This window comes from Abramis brama, assembly GCF_963993115.1.
Source record: "Abramis brama genome assembly, chromosome: 24".
NCBI classification, from domain to species: Eukaryota; Metazoa; Chordata; class Actinopteri; order Cypriniformes; family Leuciscidae; genus Abramis; species Abramis brama.
Genome location: NC_139986.1, coordinates 17,818,948 through 17,836,260, shown reverse-complemented (window position 1 = coordinate 17,836,260; position 17,313 = coordinate 17,818,948). Strand labels below are relative to the sequence as shown.

Below are 17,313 nucleotides of genomic sequence, written 5' to 3'. Positions count from 1 at the left end.
CACAGCTGTTTTTAAGTGCAAATTGGTATAGCTCATTGGCACCATATTCTGATTCAAAATAGTAATTATGAGTATTATATAAAAAAATGGCCTTGGTAGACTTTAATATCAATATATAGCGAGAATGAATAAACATTCATATGGATTTCTGTGTTGGTTTCTGAACCTTTAATTAAAAAACAGCTCAAAAGACTTGGACACAAAGAGCTGGATACGAGAGATCTTAAAAAAAGGAAGATATGTTAGGTTTCAGAGTGCAAGTTTTTGAAAATGATACCATTATTGTCTCCATGTAAACTACAAAAATACAAATTTGTGAAAACGGTGACGTCATGTGCATGCGTATTACGTTCAGTTTATAGGTATAGTGTTTCTTTAAAAGGTGACATCGCCAACTAGCTTGCATAATACAGTGTTTTTAATGTTTTCGCGCATCTGTGTGATTCAACAGGGATTGTTTTGACAAGGTTGTCTCATGTGTGCGAAAAAACGCAAAGGAAAAACTGTTTTTTACATCGTTGTCGTATAAATGTAGCCTGAGATTTTAAGTATGTTTACACGACAATAGTGTACTAAAAAAAAGGTTTTCCTATGCATTTTTCAAGACGACAACGTTGTGAGATAATAATCCTGTTCACACAGATCCACGAAAACGATTAAAAACGCTGTATTATGCATGCAGGTCAGTAGTTGGTGATGTCACAAGAAACACTACATGCCTATAAACTATAAGCAAGTGCATGACGTCACCGTTTTCACACATTCGCGGTTTTGTAGTTTAAACGGAGACAATAACGATATCTTTTTCAAAAACTCGCCTTATGAAACCCATTTTCAAAAGTTTGTGTTTTTAGGCACGCCGTTGTCGTGAACGGCCAAAACGCATAAAAAGTTTTCAGTTTTTAGTTGAAAATGGTGTCTTGTAAATAAAAAACACCCCCACCCACCTCAAGGATGACAAAGCATACAGTAAATACTCTCATAAGGCGGAAAACGTCCCAATGTAGAGTCATTAAGTAATAAATACAGTGTGCAGCACACGGGGATATATTGGGTCTACTTTGTTCCCAGGCTGCACGCCTCGCTGGCTCGTAACGTGAGACACGGGGGGAAACAACAGGGAAATATTTCATCCAGACTGACTCTTTTTAAACAAATATTTTAGCAATGCGCTGCTATTTTTCATCCCCAGCAGATGGACCGCTTTAATGATGCATTCTTCGCGATTAATTTAATGACTCTCTAATCATGTAACATCAGACTGCCCATTGTGGCCCATGGCACACGCACACCACGGGAGAAGTTTGCCCACAATTTCTGTCGCACGGATGGCTGTGTGGATTGTACCTGCTCATAGTGCTCCCTTTGTGCCGCGGTGCATGCTGGGTGCCGTGCAGCACCTGTTCACGGAGAGACACGGAGAGTGATTGCTCGCAGCGCCAGACCCGCTCAGGTCGGGTTTCTCCGGGATCGCACTACGTCTCCGGGCTGATTTCTCTGCCCGAGGTATTGTTCTGTATCGCTGCATCGGAGCCATAATAGAGCGGGCCATGAGGACTTTTCCCAAAAACAGGAGCTGCGAAGTTTACAGCGTCTCTGGTTTAGGAGCCTGCGCCCCCGCCGGTGCACCTGCACAGGTAGGAGAGACCCTCCATCAGCACCGCGCGCGCAGACGCAGCGTCTAGCGAATTCTACACGGTGATGATGCTTTCGAGCACTTTTAGTGTTTATTCTTACTTAAAGAATACATAATCCTATTTTGTGAGCCTGAGGGAAACATTGTTTCAACATCTGTGTATCATTGTTTTTAGTGCTGTCAAACTTTGACATTGAAGTATTTTATTTTGTAGCAGATCAATACGGGAATAATATTAAAATAGCCTATAGTTTAAGTATTTTAATTCGTAGAAAATTTGTGTAGCCGAAATTATTGTTAGTGCTGCTGTTGCCACCTACATCTAACTAGCTATAGAAAACATGGATGTTTTAAATTATGTGCATAATATTATTTTCATCACCACCTCATTTTAAGGACACATTTTAACTTAAAACAGCAATTGGGAAAATTTAGAAATAGACAAAACATAGGCTAATTGTAAGTTAGTTACAGTTGATGCAAATGTCTATATTCTGTGAAAATATTTGTCCAGTAGTAGGCTGCATTGATTGGAACGTGTTCCAATCCTGGTCAGCAATGATATTTCTAGTTTATTTTTTAAAACGCATAGATGAAAAACTTGCCTGGATGTTATATATCCAATTATCCAAGATTTATAGATCATACCTGTTCTGTCATTTTACAATAAAATTATAAGAAATAAAAAAAAAAATTGGTCTTTTTTTGACTTCTCACCTCATTTTGGTGGTCACTTACACTCTTTAAAAAAAAGTTATTTATTGGCATGTATGGTTCCATGAAGAATCTTTAAAATCCATGGAACTTTTCCATCACACAAAGGTTCTTTATAGTGTAAAAAAAGGTTCTTTAGATTATTAAAATGCTCTTCACACTATAAAAATGGTTATTTTAGTAACTGCTCATGGAAAGGATCTTTGGGAAATGGTTCTTCTATGGCATCGCTGGAAACCTTTTATTTTTAAGGGTGTTTGATACATCTAGTTTCTAATTGGTTAAACTGTTACAACTCACCCTGTGTTACAACACTCCCCTCTCCCCTATGCAAACTTACAAAAGGTATTTTAAGCTCATTTCAGCTGTGATAATGAACTTAAACCTTTTAGTTTGGCCACGGGGTTGCCTGCGTCTAAACGTTGGTCTTGATGGTCTCATGAATGTGCTTGTCAAAGATGGAGTGCTGACACCGCTGAGAGAGGCCGTGGGAAAGCAGACCCTCAAATTACGCTTTGTGCAACTCCACAGGGGAATCCCACCAGGATATCCTAGTTCCGCGACCCCTTCCTCCTAATGAAAAGATGTTTAGAATGATGGGGGGGAAGCCAATTAAATACGACACATAGGTTGTTGTAGGGTGACAGAAAGGTTGTGATAATGATCATGAATTGTTTCGGTCTCTCTCAACAAGTGACGTTAAGGCAACGTTTCTCGACTTGTGTTTCACAGGACTTTGTGACAAAGCCTGTCCAGACGTCAAGCCCATCTAGCAGCGAGTCTGACATCAAGAGCCCGGTGGGCAAGAGAGCGGATTGCGGGGCATGGAGTAAGTGGGCGCTGAGAGTCTCTCCCCTCCTCCCTCTCTCGGCTGCCATTGCACTGACTCTCCATTTCCTTGCATGTAAGTTAAGACCCTCTGCTGTAGAGGAATGCTGAGATTATGATCTGGTATGTTCCAGTATATCTAGTGAAGCCTCTCATCCTCGGCTGTCCAAGAAGAGTCTTCAATGAGAGCATGAAAATATTCTTATTTTGATTTGCTTGATAAGCTACTCGTATACATTAGGCTGCTGTAGATATTTTTCTATATTCACGTGATCCACAGTGACCCCCCAAAATATGTTAAGACACTTTTGGACATTAAAGTCACACTTAAAAATTAGGGATGCACCAATATGAAAATTTTGGCCGATACCGATAACCGATAATTCTTTGTGTTTGAAAGCCGATAACCGATATATTGGCCGATAAATCTAAATCCAAATATTTATATAATTGTTGAGAGTCTGATTACAAAAACAAGTCTCACTATTAAAGCCATGTCCCAAGCACAGAATTATAATGTTCTCATTATAATTTTATGTTGCCTATATGACAGCACATGTTGCACTTAACTGTATTTTCCTTCCGCTACCGATATGTTGGCCGATATATCGTGCATCCCTATTAAAAATGTATGAATGTCATTGACCTTTTGTCAGAACTAACTTCATATAGTTGTTTTGCAGTTACTGTTAATTAACTGATGAAGATTATTTTTAGTAGATATACAGTAAATTTAGTGTTCAAATGATTATTAAATAATGTGTTGTGTGATGTCTAAATAAACACTACAGTTTAAAAGTTTGGGGTCGGTAATATTTTTGAATGTTTTTGAAAGAAGTCTCTTATGCTCACCAAGGCTCCATTTATTTGATCAAAAATACAGTAAAAACAGAATTATTGTGAAATAGAAATTTCATATATTTTAAATATTTTTTTCCTGTGATGGCAAAGCTGAATTTTCAGAAGGCACTACTCCAGTCTTTTAGTATCATATTATCCTTCATAAACATATTTTGTACCATAAATGATTTTACTGTCACTTTTGCTTAATAATAGTATCCATTTCTTTAAAAAGGGAATAAATACAGACCACAAACTTTTAAAAGGTAGTGTAACTAGAAAAAAAAAGAAATTTTTGATCAAACGTGTTTTTAGTGCATGTATATGCACTATATACATGCCAAAAAGTCTTTTTGCAATATATGGCATCTAAATTGCATCTTTTCCCTGTATAAATTCTTAAAAATGAAATATTTTGCTTGAAAAGTATCTGTGTGCTTCTTTCTTCAAAATAAATGTCACTTGATTTGATATTTTGTCATATAATTCAAGCATTTTAAGTGTCCAGACACTTTTTGGGTCTACGATACGTAGTTAATCAACATTTAAAACTTTTGAGAGCATTTAAAAATATAATATTATGTGTTCCTGTTCCCGCAGCCTCTCCATCGCCCTCAGTGTTCTACCTTGGAGGAAGCATCGAGTTCTCCAACCTCAGTTTCTCTCCAGACCTGGCAGACCCGTCGTCTACACAGTTCCGCCTCCAGTCTCAGGCGCTAAGCCATTACGTAAGCATAAACATACATAACAGTTTCTCTGTGCCGCCCTCGGCAACAAAGCCGGTTTCTCCGTGATCTCTCCGGAATGCGGCCGCTCTCCAGAGACCACTCAAGGAACGATGCTCGCCCCTGGCACTTTCAGACGCAAAGTCCGCCAGAGCTGCAGGTCCAGTGGTGCGCTCGTCCCTCATTGTCACCCTTTTAAATGTAAAGCAGGCCCTGCCGAGTCTTCGGCCGCTCCGTGGCCCTCTTAAATGTAAAGCCAGCTGTAACCGGAGCTCGGCTCGGTGTGAGGCGGTGCGGTGAGACCGACTCCCAGAGGACCGCAGCTTTTCAGGGCCGAGGACAAGAACGGTGTTTGTGAGAGGGACAGGGCCTAGGCAGGCTGAGTGAGAGGAAGAGCAGTCCTTCAATAAAAACATTGTCTGTGGGCTTCCTCACACACAATCAGATGCTCTGTACCTCTTTGCTGAGAGGCTGCAGCCAGCGGAGAAAAGAAAGGTAGACCAGGGGACAGAGTAGGCCAGGAGAGAGAGAGAGAGAGAGAAAGTAAGGATATAGGCCACCGAAAGAGAGCGCAGGAAAGTGTGGGCCAAAAGGGCCAGTGTGTGCCAGTATCATGGGAATGGTTGGCATTTGTGTCCGCAGATTAATAGAGGCCGATGAGGAAACTGGCCAAGTGCTGCATTTCGTCCAGTGCGATGCTCTAATTAGCCTAAACGCAACCTGTGTCGTGCCTGTAATCCAGTTTAATAGCAAGGGAATGCGATTGTGAGAAGTGACGGCCTGCAAGTGTGCGCCTTTGCTCATAAAAGTTGGTCTAAATCTGCTGCCCGCCCCTCCATCCAGCACTTCGGGATGACATTGAGCCCCAGACAATGGCGCTGTTGTTGCACAAAGCTCTTGTTGCTCAAAGCCAATCTCACAAGAACAGCGCTTTTGTGCCATGGCTGCAGGTCTCGCCTGGGCCACTGATGTCTCACCTTCTTCAGTGATGTCACTCCTCCCGTGGCTCTGATGTCACTGCGACGTCCCGGAACACTGTATAGGCTATGCCATACGGAAACTTCACGACCTTGGTAGATGTTATCAGTGGTTTGTTTGCGGTGTGCGGAAATGGATGTGAAATACAATAGCGGCTGATGTTTGTCATGGTAATCAGTTATTTCATGGTGTCTCTGTCATCTCTTTGCTTCCTTTCGGTTGATGTACCGTGGATCTAAGTTCTCAGAGTTGTATGATTCTTCACCGTGGAGCTCGTATTACCAGCACTCAGGAATTATTGCATTTAGGTGAGTCTGTACATAAACACGTCACAATTTATTTATAATTTTTTTTTATATATATATATACATTGCATTTGTGTGCACATTGAATAATTTGATTTGTGTGCAATAATCATTGAATTTTCACATTTTAAGTTGCTTTAAGTAATTGCACAAAGTCAAACAGGAACTTGTTCAATTTTGAAGCGATGGTTCACCCAAAATTGATGTGTTCATCCTTCATGTTGTTCCAAACCTGTATGAATTTCTGTCTTCTGATGAACACAAAAGAAGATATTTTGAAGAATATAGGTAACTAAACAGTTGATGGGCCCCAGGCGAGTAAATTATGACAGAATTTTCATTTTTGGGTGAACTATCCCTTTAAATACCTCTCTCCAAAACCCCGCCCTCAACAAACCCAAACATGCAAAATTAGGCCTATTTCTGATTGGCTAAGAAAATCAATTAACAAAAGAGAATAACAGAAAATCAATAACAAATAAAAAGACTGTGGCAACTGTTAACATAAACCACAAAGATCCCGTGTTGTTTTAGAATTATTTATTTAGTATTAAAATATTTATTAAACTTTTGATATTAGCTTATATATAGCTTTTATTTTTGTATTTTAAGTTTTCATTTTAATTCGTAATTGTATGTGATTTTCAAAGTTTTTTTTTAAATAGTTCTATTTACCTCTCATTTATTTTTAGTCATTTAGTCATTTTAGTACTGCAACTTTCAGTTATTTGCCAAGGCAACATTTGTAATAATTTTCAGATTTCAGATTTTTTTCAAGTTTAAATTCTATTTTATTTCAGATTTATTTCAATCAACGAAAACTATTTTGAATTATTTCAGCTCTAGTTAACAATAACACTGAAATGATCTTGCAGTATCTTCAGTACTTTGACTTATAGTCACAGCTGTTGTAGCGGATGCAGATGTAAACTCTAATACGCCAACGTTGCTCTGATGTGACCATTCGACCGTTAGCAAATTAAAATTCAAAGCCCATCAACTCAAACTAAACCAGTTTTAGGTGTCGTCATCTTGTTAAAAGTAATGTGTCCTGATGACAGTGAAGGAGTGGAAGGTCTTTGTGTGTACTACTGGAGTAAATTCTCTGCTCCTCCTGCTATTGCTGAGGAACTCCGGAGAGTGAATCCGGCCCGGTTGCAGCGTCGTCTACCTGGAACCAACAAGGTCCTTTTTAGCAAGAACGAGGAACGCTACTACATGGAGAGGGATGAGGACACACTGCGTCTGCTGGGTTAAGAGCGTTTCATCCCTCGGTTTTTGTCCTTTCCAAAGTAAGGACAACACCTAAACGTGCGTTTCTATGTCTGCAGGTTTGAATCCAGATGACGGTGGTGATGCTGGGGATGCTGGGGATGATGACGATGAAGATTCTGATGACAAAGCGGAAAAAATAAAGAACCCAAACTCTTTGCAGAGTGGCAAGTGGCAGTTGGGGCTGCAGGGTACAACCATAATACACTGTAAATCCTGTTGAGTTTACTCACATGATTTATGAACACTGACTCATTTGAGTTGCCAAATGTTGGTTAACTTTAGTTCTTCTGTATCCTCCATGATACATCGTAAGAAAAACGCAATTTACGCCACAAGTAGGTAAGGCCATTCAAATGCAACCATGTCCCATTAATCCTCTGAGTAAACTCTGCATGCAAGTCCCTCAACCAGGCAGGTTTTACAGTGTACTATCACTACCATACTATATCATTCTGTCATGAAAACTCATCTACAGTCATTATTTTCTGATTGTATTCTTCATTTATTCTCTCATTCTGATCATTTCTTACTCCCATCTGCCTAACAGCCATGTCTTTTGACCTGTACGCTAAGTACGGGAACAATCGCACACTCAGTCTTGTCAGTCCGAAGAAGCCGTATTACCAGTGGAGGCTGCGGGTGCCGTCCGGCCACGTCGTGCGACTGGTCATTCTCACACTTCAAGGGGCAACACCAGGAAGCTGCTCCGCCAACAAACTGTCTGCTTATGATTTCCTACTGCCGCTTCAGAACAAGATCATCGCCAGGTAAGTGTGACATTACATAGAGAATAGCATTTTTTGCAGCATCTTGGTTCGTAATCTCAATGTTTTTAAATGAGCACTGAACACAGTCTGTACGTTTCCTGGCCTTAATTTGGTGCTCTACAATTGAATTATAATGCTTAGAGGTTTAGTTCACCCCAAAATTTTAATTGTTTTCGTTCTTTCTTGCATCACAAAGAAAGATATTTTGCTGAATCAAACTAATACTTTTTTCCATAATGGAAACACATGCTGTCAAGCTCCAAAAATGCCCCAAAAAAGGCATTTTTTCATAACTTCGTATGACTTCATAACTACACTACCATGCAAAAGTTTGACATCTGTACAAGATTTTTTAAATGTTTTTGTCACTTATACTCACCAAGGCTGCATGTATTTGATCAAAAACAGAGTAAAAACAGAAATAATGTGAAATATTATTACAATTCAAATGAACTGTTTTCTATTTCAGTATATTTTAAAATGTCATTTATTCCTGTGGTCAAAGCTGAATTTGTCTTCAGTGTCACATGATCCTTCAGAAATTATTCTAATATGCTGATTTGCTGCTCAAGAAACGTTTCTTACTATTATTATCCATGTTGAAAACAGTTGTGCTGCTTAATATATTTTTGTGTGAAATTAGTCATTTTTTCAGGATTCTTAGATGAATAGAAATATCAAAAGAACAGCATATATTTGAAATATATATTTTTTGTAACAATGTAGTAGTTTTTACTGTTACTTTTGATATGATTGTTTGTTGTGAGGAATAGACAGAATTTTCGATAATTGAAAAGTCGATAATTGTCTCAAAAATGCCGCATCAAGATTTGAACTGAATGTCATCACAAATGAAATCTGAGCATACAAATAATTTAAACTTATGCTGCTTTGTCCTTAACAATATGATTCCTTTCCACTCCACACACCTGAATACTGTTTTTTTTTGTCTTCTCTCTTCTTCTCAGATGGTGTGGTCTGCCAATATCAGGAACGTCCCCTGTAATGAAACTGACATCGTCTGGGAACGTCATGCTTGTCACATTTTCATTCAGTCGTCAGAGGCAAGGAGCCATCTTCAAAGCTTATTTCCAGGCTATACCCAAAACCGGTGTGTGAATTAGTGGTCAGCATGAGACGCTATCATTGTAGTGGTTATTCCTCTCAGATGTTCGAATTTCTTTGGTTCCGTGTCGCTGTTTTTTCTATAGAGTGTGGTGGTTTCCTCACTGCATGGAACGGCACAGTGACGTCCCCTTACTACCCCGCCTACTACCCTCCAAATGTGGACTGTAACTGGAAAATCAGGGTGAGCTAAGGCTAAAGGCTTTCCCATGTTTCCCATGAGCCTCTTCCCCAGTGTTAGCATGCATGCCCTGTGAACCCCATTCAGAGGCCTGGGATGCTCCCTCTTTGAGACGAGGGCCGCAGGGTGGCCGCTGCTTTGTGTAAGAGTGCGTCCGTTGAGAGTCTGGTTTCACTTTTAGGCTCCGTTGCCGGGATACCTTCTCTCCGTGACCATTGTGATGCTCGACATTCAGGATTCACCAGCCTCGAGCACCTGTGAAAAAGATTGGCTGGAAATAGGTGGCGTCAAGTGAGTGTCATGTCTTTCACGTGTTGAAAACAGTTGGCTTAGACTTTGGAATACGAGCTGTGGGTCTACATGCATTATGTTTATAATACGTCCTATGAGAATCAGATCATATTTTTGGGCTGAACTAACAGCGTGTTTGTGTGCATGTCTATATATGCATGTGTATGTTTTTTCTACGTTTCCACAGGCTCTGTAACCCAATTGGGGACAACAGCAGAAAGAGGATCTATTCTTCTCCCGTCCTGCTGCACTTTCATTCGGATGAGTCTTTGACACATAAAGGTTTTTACCTGATCTACAGAGCCTTCTCTCCTGAAAGCGGTGAGTTCTTAGTATTCTGTTTTTATCCATTTTTGTTTTATGTGTTTTGTAGAACAGGGTTTGATTTGTGGTATGTGTTTTGCATCTGAAACAATTGTCTCTGTTACTGCTTTGTGATGTTTCAGGGCCATTAAAAGTAAAGCATGATCCCAATGTTTTTTTGGGGGGGGGGAACTATTAGATAAAATATTAGAAAAATATTATGTAATAGAAAATTTAAGATTTTTGAATTATTTATTTTCAATTATTTTAGATTATTAATGATTTTAACCCTTTCACGCATAGAGGTCACTACAGTGGACACCTATTCCAAAAGCCATTTCTTGCATATGCATGGGTTTTGATTGCACAGTTGCACATCAACTACTAGAGTGGACACTAGTGTGTCATCCTATACACTGCCACCAAGTGGCAAGCCATTGTATGTGGAATTTTTTCCCCAAACCAAGATGGCGACGGCCAGTCAGAAATGCCAAGTTGCTTCAGAATATCCATCCATTCCTTTTGTCCTAGAAGATTCTTGCAGGTGAATTTTTTTTGTAACATCTAAGGAGTCGTATCATTATTACATTTTCCAAGTATTGTTTTTAGATTGGGAGGAAAATATGATTAATCATCTGTCCACTAATTTGGACATCATGCATCTCTAGCTATATTTCAGCTACAATTCATACTATTACTGTGACTGTTGTTCTTGAAAATACTTAATCTGCAGTAACTTTTTTGGTTGTAAATAAATGTATTTGTCATTAGAATGTAATTTGCAGTTAAAAAGTAATCTGATTATGTAATGCATGTTACTTGTAATGCGTAACTACTTGTTACATCAAAAAAGTCATCTGATTACGTAATCACATTACTTATATTACTTTACTCGTTACATCAAAAAGTAATCTGATTATGTAATGCGTTACTTGTAATGCATGTTTCTTGTAATGCGTTACTTTACTTGTTACATCAAAAAGTAATCTGATTACATAATTCACATTACTTGTAAAGTGTTACTTTACTCGTTACATCAAAAAGTAATCTGATTACATAATGCGTTACTTGTAATGCACGTTTCTTGTAATGCGTTACTTTACTCGTTACATCAAAAAGTAATCTGATTAGATTACATAATGCATGTTACTTGGAACCCTAACCCCAACACTGATCATTTCAGATGAGATTGAAAACACCTGATCGCTAGTTTTTTCCCACAGTCTGAAAACATCAAAAGATCAATGTAGATTTCAATCTGAGATTTTCTCAGAGAGCAGAGCTACAGTAGAATGTGTCCATTTTGAACATAATCAGAATTATCAGCTAATAAGAGTAATTCGACATACTCTGGTAGACTGTAGGTAGCATGAGCTTTTTCTACATAGCCTGAGTTGGGTTTCCACACATAGGAAAAAAATCCTGACTGAGGTTGTCATAATTCATGCATGGGGTTAATTAAATTTTTAAATCATGATTTTAGCTGTCCCACAATTTGTGTGCAGCCGCATGTTTTTCCCTGTTACAAAAAAATTACAGAATCATTCTTTAAAATTGTGCAATCTAAAATGCAACATCATTTGGACCCTTTCTACAGCATGATGGAAAGACAAATAAATAATATCATTACATTTTGTAAAAATAAAATTACACACCTTTTAGTGCTCACTGTATTTAAGCTCAATCATTCATCCCTGTTACCCTAGTTACTAGGGAAACATCGATTTGATCAAAAATCAACTTTTTTGAAGATTAAATTATTCCATTCACTGATCATTTGTTGAAAAATAAATTTGTTAATTTTGTATGAGGCCATATTTTGTACCTCACTTGGGAAATGGAAAAAGTAGTCACCGATTCATTTCTTAACCAAAATAAAATTCTTGACTTATGATGACATCTTTCTGAATCATTTTCAGAGCACAAATGTACACCCCAGTAAGTAATGATCATGTTTATTCTCCGATATTAGCATGTCCGAGGCAGTTCCGCTGTGGAGATGGCAAGTGCATTCCTCTGAGGAAAGTGTGTGATGGAGAAAAAGACTGTTCTGATGGACGAGATGAGGCTAAATGCAGTAAGTTCATAAGTTATACTTACATTATTTTCTACTGTCCATTGCTGTCTTATTTAAACCTGCTTTACTTTGCTTTTAGACACGTGTAAACCAGGAGAAGTTTATTGTAACGGTCAGTGCAGACCACACAGCCAGTGTAACACTGCATGTGGTGACAGCAGTGAAGAGTCTAACTGTGGTAAGAGTGTCTTTCTCAGTCCTTATGAAGATTTAATGCTCTTCCTGCATTCACTGATACCCAGAGATGTCTATTTTTATTGCTACAGACGTGTGGAGAGAGTTTGTGGTAAGACCTACCTAAGTTCTGGTGTGTGTTTGTGTGCACGCGCACGTGTATACACCTATGAGTTTGTCAAGCTCATTTCTTTTTGTGTTCAATTTGTCCACTTTTTAGGAGGTAAATGCTACCATATGTGCCCAAACAAAATCTGCCTCCCCAAAGCCTCAGTGTGTGATGGGATAGTGGACTGCAAAGATCGCAGCGATGAACTCAACTGCACAAGAGCATGTGATTAAAACCCACTTTGCCTACAATTCGGTTCCATTCAGTCATCTTTCAGGGCTTATTGGCCCAAAAAAGTATTTGGACAATCAAGCCACATGGTTTTCTGTACAAACGTATTCATAATAAGCACACATGTATAATGTTTTATATGATCATAATGTTCTAAAGTGTTTTTTTGATTTTTTATTTAATTCATTATTTTATTAATGATGCAGAATTATGTCTGCCTGATCCTTTGCAGTTTCAAAAGGATGCTCTCCCTCCTCCTTCAAATGTGGCAGTGGAAAGTGCTTGAGTAAGATCAATCCGGAGTGTGACGGCATCAAAGACTGCAAAGACGGTTCGGATGAGTTGCGCTGCGGTGAGCATGTTTAAAGAATGATATATTTACTTCAATTTAACTGCCTATAATGCTTGCAACAGTAACAAATGTCAACATACACATGTGCATGAAGGTTGTGGCACAAGGCCCAGGAAAAGGGCAAAGATTGTGGGTGGAACCGATGCCCAGACAGGCTCATGGCCGTGGCAGGTCAGCCTTCAAATGGAGCGCTATGGTCATGTTTGTGGGGCTTCTCTGGTGGCCAGCCGCTGGCTCGTCTCTGCCGCTCACTGCTTTCAGGACTCAGATGCAATCAAGTGAGGTTTTAATCAGGCACCTACACTGCCATTAAAGGTTCTTTTTAAAGAAATGAATACTTTTATTCAGCCAGGATACATTAAATTGATCCAAGCCTGTGACAGTAAAGATATTTAATATATAATGTTACAAAATATTTGTATTTTAAAAAAGTGCTGTTCTTTTGAACTTTCGGTAACACTTTAGTTTAGTTCTCAATATTAACTAGTTGCTTATTAGCTTGCATATTACTAACATATTGGCTGTTTATTAGTACTTATAAAGCACATATTAATGCCTTAATCTGCATGACCATATTCTACATCCCTTAATCCTTTCCAATACCTAAACTTAACCATTACCTTACTAACTATTAATAAGCAGTAATTAAGAGTTTACTGAGGCAAAAGTCATAGTTAATAGTTGGTTAATAGTGATAATTGGACCCTAATCTAAAGTGTGACCGAACTTTCTATTAATCAAAGAACATCCTGTTTTCAACATCCTGACAACTGTTTTTAACATTGATCATAATGAAAATGTTTCTTGAGCAGAAAATCAGCATATTATAATGATTTCATGTGACACTGAAGACTGGAGTAATGATGCTGAAAATTAAGCTTTGCCATCACAGGAATAAATTACATTTTAAAATATATTAAAATAGACAATTATTTTAAATTGCGGTTTTTGCTGTATTTCTCATCAAATAAATGCAGCCTTGGTGAGCATAAGAGACTTCTTTCAAAAACATTAAAACCAACCCTAAATCTTTAAAATTTTATTTTATTTTATTTTATTTTATTCTTTAATATACACACTGTCTAAATCTGTTGTCTCTCGGACTCCGAAACATGTGAAGCTACAGGTATAGTGTTTGCTCATGTTTTGGCAGGTATTCTGATGCGCGCTCATGGAGGGCCTACATGGGTATGCGAGTAATGAACTCGGTCAGCAACGCAGCAGCCACCAGGCAAATCCGCCGTATTGTCTTGCATACGCAATACGACCAATTCACCTCTGACTATGACATCGCCCTACTAGAACTAAGCGCCCCTGTCTTTTTCAATGAGTTGGTACAGCCCGTCTGTGTGCCCGCCCCCTCTCACGCCTTCACCTCTGGAACCAGCTGCTTTGTCACTGGATGGGGGGTTCTGACAGAAGAAGGTATGGCACAGTGTAGAAACACATTCAGAACAAACAATTGGTTCTTGTTCTGTTGGCTTTACCCACAGTTTTAAACACATGATTCATTTGATGACTAAAGATCAGACTACCACTGAAAAATCCCCCAGGAATCCCCGTTGAAACAGGAATGTCACACATTAGATATACAACCTGTAGTGCTACTTGAGTTTGGTTGGTACCAAGATTTTTATGGTGATCTTATTTAAAATTGATCCTAAAATGCATGTGTAACTAATAAGAAATGACTGAAGTTGCTTTTAATTTATTCTTATATTTTAAGTGTAATCTGAAACGCGTCTCTCTCTCTCTCTCTCTCTCTCTGTGTGTGTGTGTGTGTGTGTGCAGTTGTACGCTCAGATGGTTTAATGGTTTAAAATCGCTTGAATGTGTAAATTGTCTTTAAATGATAAACTTTCACTCTATGATGGTTAAACTTAGTAAATAATCTGCAAATCATTAAACTTTAAAAATCAGAAGGGTTTTGAAAATGTTATTACGGTATGTTGTAAAGACCGTTTAAAATCATTAAATGCATTGTTTTTGTCTGAAACCTTCTAAATTTCAGGTGAACTGGCCACATTGCTGCAGGAGGCCACTGTTAACATCATCAGTCACCACACTTGCAATAAAATGTATGATGATGCGGTCACTCCCAGAATGCTTTGCGCCGGAAACGTTCAGGGAGGAGTGGATGCTTGTCAGGTTAGTGTGCACTTAGTCACTGTTTGTGTGCTTGTCAGTGTTCACGGTTCTTATATTCACGTCTTTGTTCGCACAGGGAGACTCTGGGGGACCTTTAGTGTGTCTGGAACGGGGCCGCAGGTGGTTTCTAGCAGGCATTGTGAGTTGGGGTGAGGGCTGCGCTCGACAGAACCGGCCCGGAGTTTACACACGTGTCATAAAGTTCACGGACTGGATTCACCAGCAGACGAAAGGCCAGGTGTGACGCACACTTGCATACGCACACATATATTTACACCAGAGAACGGGTGATTCGCCCACGATCGAGGTGCACCGGCCCAGCTTTCGTGGTGCCCAGACACAGCAAACATCAACACCTCTGCATCGGAAGCAATTCCCCACCAATTCCTGTTGCTCGGCGTTTTAAACCTCCACCCACAGTCTGCCAGCAGCTTCACTCCCTTCTGTGATTCTTTATGCCCCACAATCTTAAGAACCACCCACAAACCAACTGTACTCTCTAAAGCCTCGACAGTGGACTACTAGTGTAGAGATTATAACAGGTTGAAGAGATACACATCTTTCATTATTTGCAGTGGAATGAGTTCTCTTGGTAAGATTTGTATTATTTGCATACAGTGACTAAATATTAGTTTTCATTCATTTATTCATGGTAATGGAATCATTTTGATATTTTTTTTTTTCATTGTTTAAGGATGATATAAACCCTCCACTTCATTGTCCATTTCAAATATGTCCAACTGTGAAATTGACTGCATGTCAGAAATTATGACCAACATCAATTTTAGTCTTGTATTATTATTATTATTATTATTACCATTTTATATGTTTTATAGGGTTTTTGTTTTAATAAATGATTGTTGGCTTCTCTTCCAGTGGGAGAAAGCAGTGGCAGCCCCTAAGACTCTCTCTACTGGTTGTGATTTGACATTACATTACTCAGTACTCGTTTAGTTATGCAAACTGTATTCCTGACAACCAGATGTAAATGTCAAAATTGAGCAAATGTTGATACTTTATAATAGATATATGAAAATAGAACTATATTAAAAAGAGGTGCTACATTACTTCCACTCTGTGATTTTTTATTTATTTTATACTTGCATGTCGTCACCTTCCTAAAATAATTGCCTAAGTCATTTTTTGACAAAAATGATTTTTTTGTATAAGTCATCTCCTCATGATGCTGGCCACCTCTGGTAAAATCCCCACATCCTCAGTTGAACAGATCATGCAGTTCTACCCCTGTAGTGTAATGGCCTATGTCAAGAGTGTGACTTAGGCCGTTTTATTTGGCCTAAGTCAAAAGATTTTACAAGCAATTTTAAAAGGCAATTTTACAAGCTTTTCAAGATGGGAGCTGCATCAAGAAGAACGAACCTCTGAAGTTATTTTTCATTTTTTTGTGTGTTTTCTGAGAAACCTGAAAAATGACTTAGGCAATTATTTTAGGAAGGTGACGATATTCAATTATTGGTTCCGTTTTTGTGTTTTCTGAGAAACCTGAAAAAATGACTTAGGCAATTATTTTAGGAAGGTGACGATGTGTTTCAGTGAAGTGTAAGTACATTCTAAACTGATTTTTTTTTTTTTTCTGATTTTATGTGAATATAGTCATTGTTATAATATGTAATATGTGACCCTGGACCACACGTCACATGTCGCACAGGTAGATCTGTGGCAAAATCCAACAATACATTGTATGGGTCAAAATTATCGATTTTACTTGTATGCCAAAAATTATTAGGATATTAACACGAAAGTGTTCCATGAAGATATTGTGTAAATTTCCTACCATAAATATATAAAACATTTATATTTGTGAGTGAATGCAGCACAATCGCGAACATAAATGGACAACTTTAAAGACGATTTTCTGAATGTTTTGATTTTTTTGCACCCTCAGATTCCAGATTTTCAAATAGTTGTATCTCGGCCAAATATTGTCCTAACAAACCATACATCAATGGAAAGCTTCTTTATTCAGCTTTCAGATGATGTATAAATCTCGATTTAACAAAATTTACCCTTGTGACTGGTTTTGTGGTCCAGGGTCACATATGTATTTAATGTACGAAAACTCACAAACAAGTCTCAGTTGTTTCTCCTGGACAGCAAGATTAAATGTTCAAATAAAAAAAAAATCTTAAGTCTCCAGCTTCTCTGAGAAAAGACTGAACTAATCTCACCTGTCCTTTAGATTTTCAAGAGATCTCAACAATGTCTCAAACTGTGCTCAAAATTATCTCTCAAA

The 17,313-nt window shown here is 38.4% G+C and overlaps 1 protein-coding gene across 1 annotated transcript; it reads left to right on the top strand.

The window, feature by feature from the left end:
* The first annotated feature begins 1,535 nt into the window (after positions 1-1,535).
* On the top strand, positions 1,536-16,001 carry LOC311075063 (suppressor of tumorigenicity 14 protein homolog). The gene is made up of 19 exons (XM_084102149.1): positions 1,536-1,637; positions 3,083-3,254; positions 4,619-4,746; positions 5,962-6,029; positions 7,088-7,278; positions 7,358-7,489; positions 7,849-8,068; positions 9,037-9,179; positions 9,280-9,377; positions 9,556-9,665; positions 9,853-9,986; positions 11,941-12,045; positions 12,125-12,223; positions 12,440-12,553; positions 12,792-12,911; positions 13,006-13,189; positions 14,065-14,336; positions 14,923-15,059; positions 15,136-16,001. Exons 1-19 carry the CDS (start codon positions 1,551-1,553, stop codon positions 15,301-15,303), a joined length of 2,682 nt encoding a protein of 893 aa, XP_083958275.1. The 5' UTR covers positions 1,536-1,550; the 3' UTR covers positions 15,304-16,001.
* The last annotated feature ends 1,312 nt before the right edge of the window (positions 16,002-17,313 follow it).

What these genes read in the sequence shown, in the direction of transcription:
- LOC311075063 (XM_084102149.1), top strand. Translation starts at nt 1,551, where the DNA reads ATGAGGACTTTTCCCAAAAACAGGAGCTGCGAAGTTTACAGCGTCTCT. An exon ending in TCAGGAATTATTGCATTTAG is followed by an intron (nt 6,030 to 7,087) that starts GTGAGTCTGTAC and finishes TCCTGATGACAG; the next exon opens with TGAAGGAGTGGAAGGTCTTT. An exon ending in GAGGAGTGGATGCTTGTCAG is followed by an intron (nt 15,060 to 15,135) that starts GTTAGTGTGCAC and finishes TTGTTCGCACAG; the next exon opens with GGAGACTCTGGGGGACCTTT.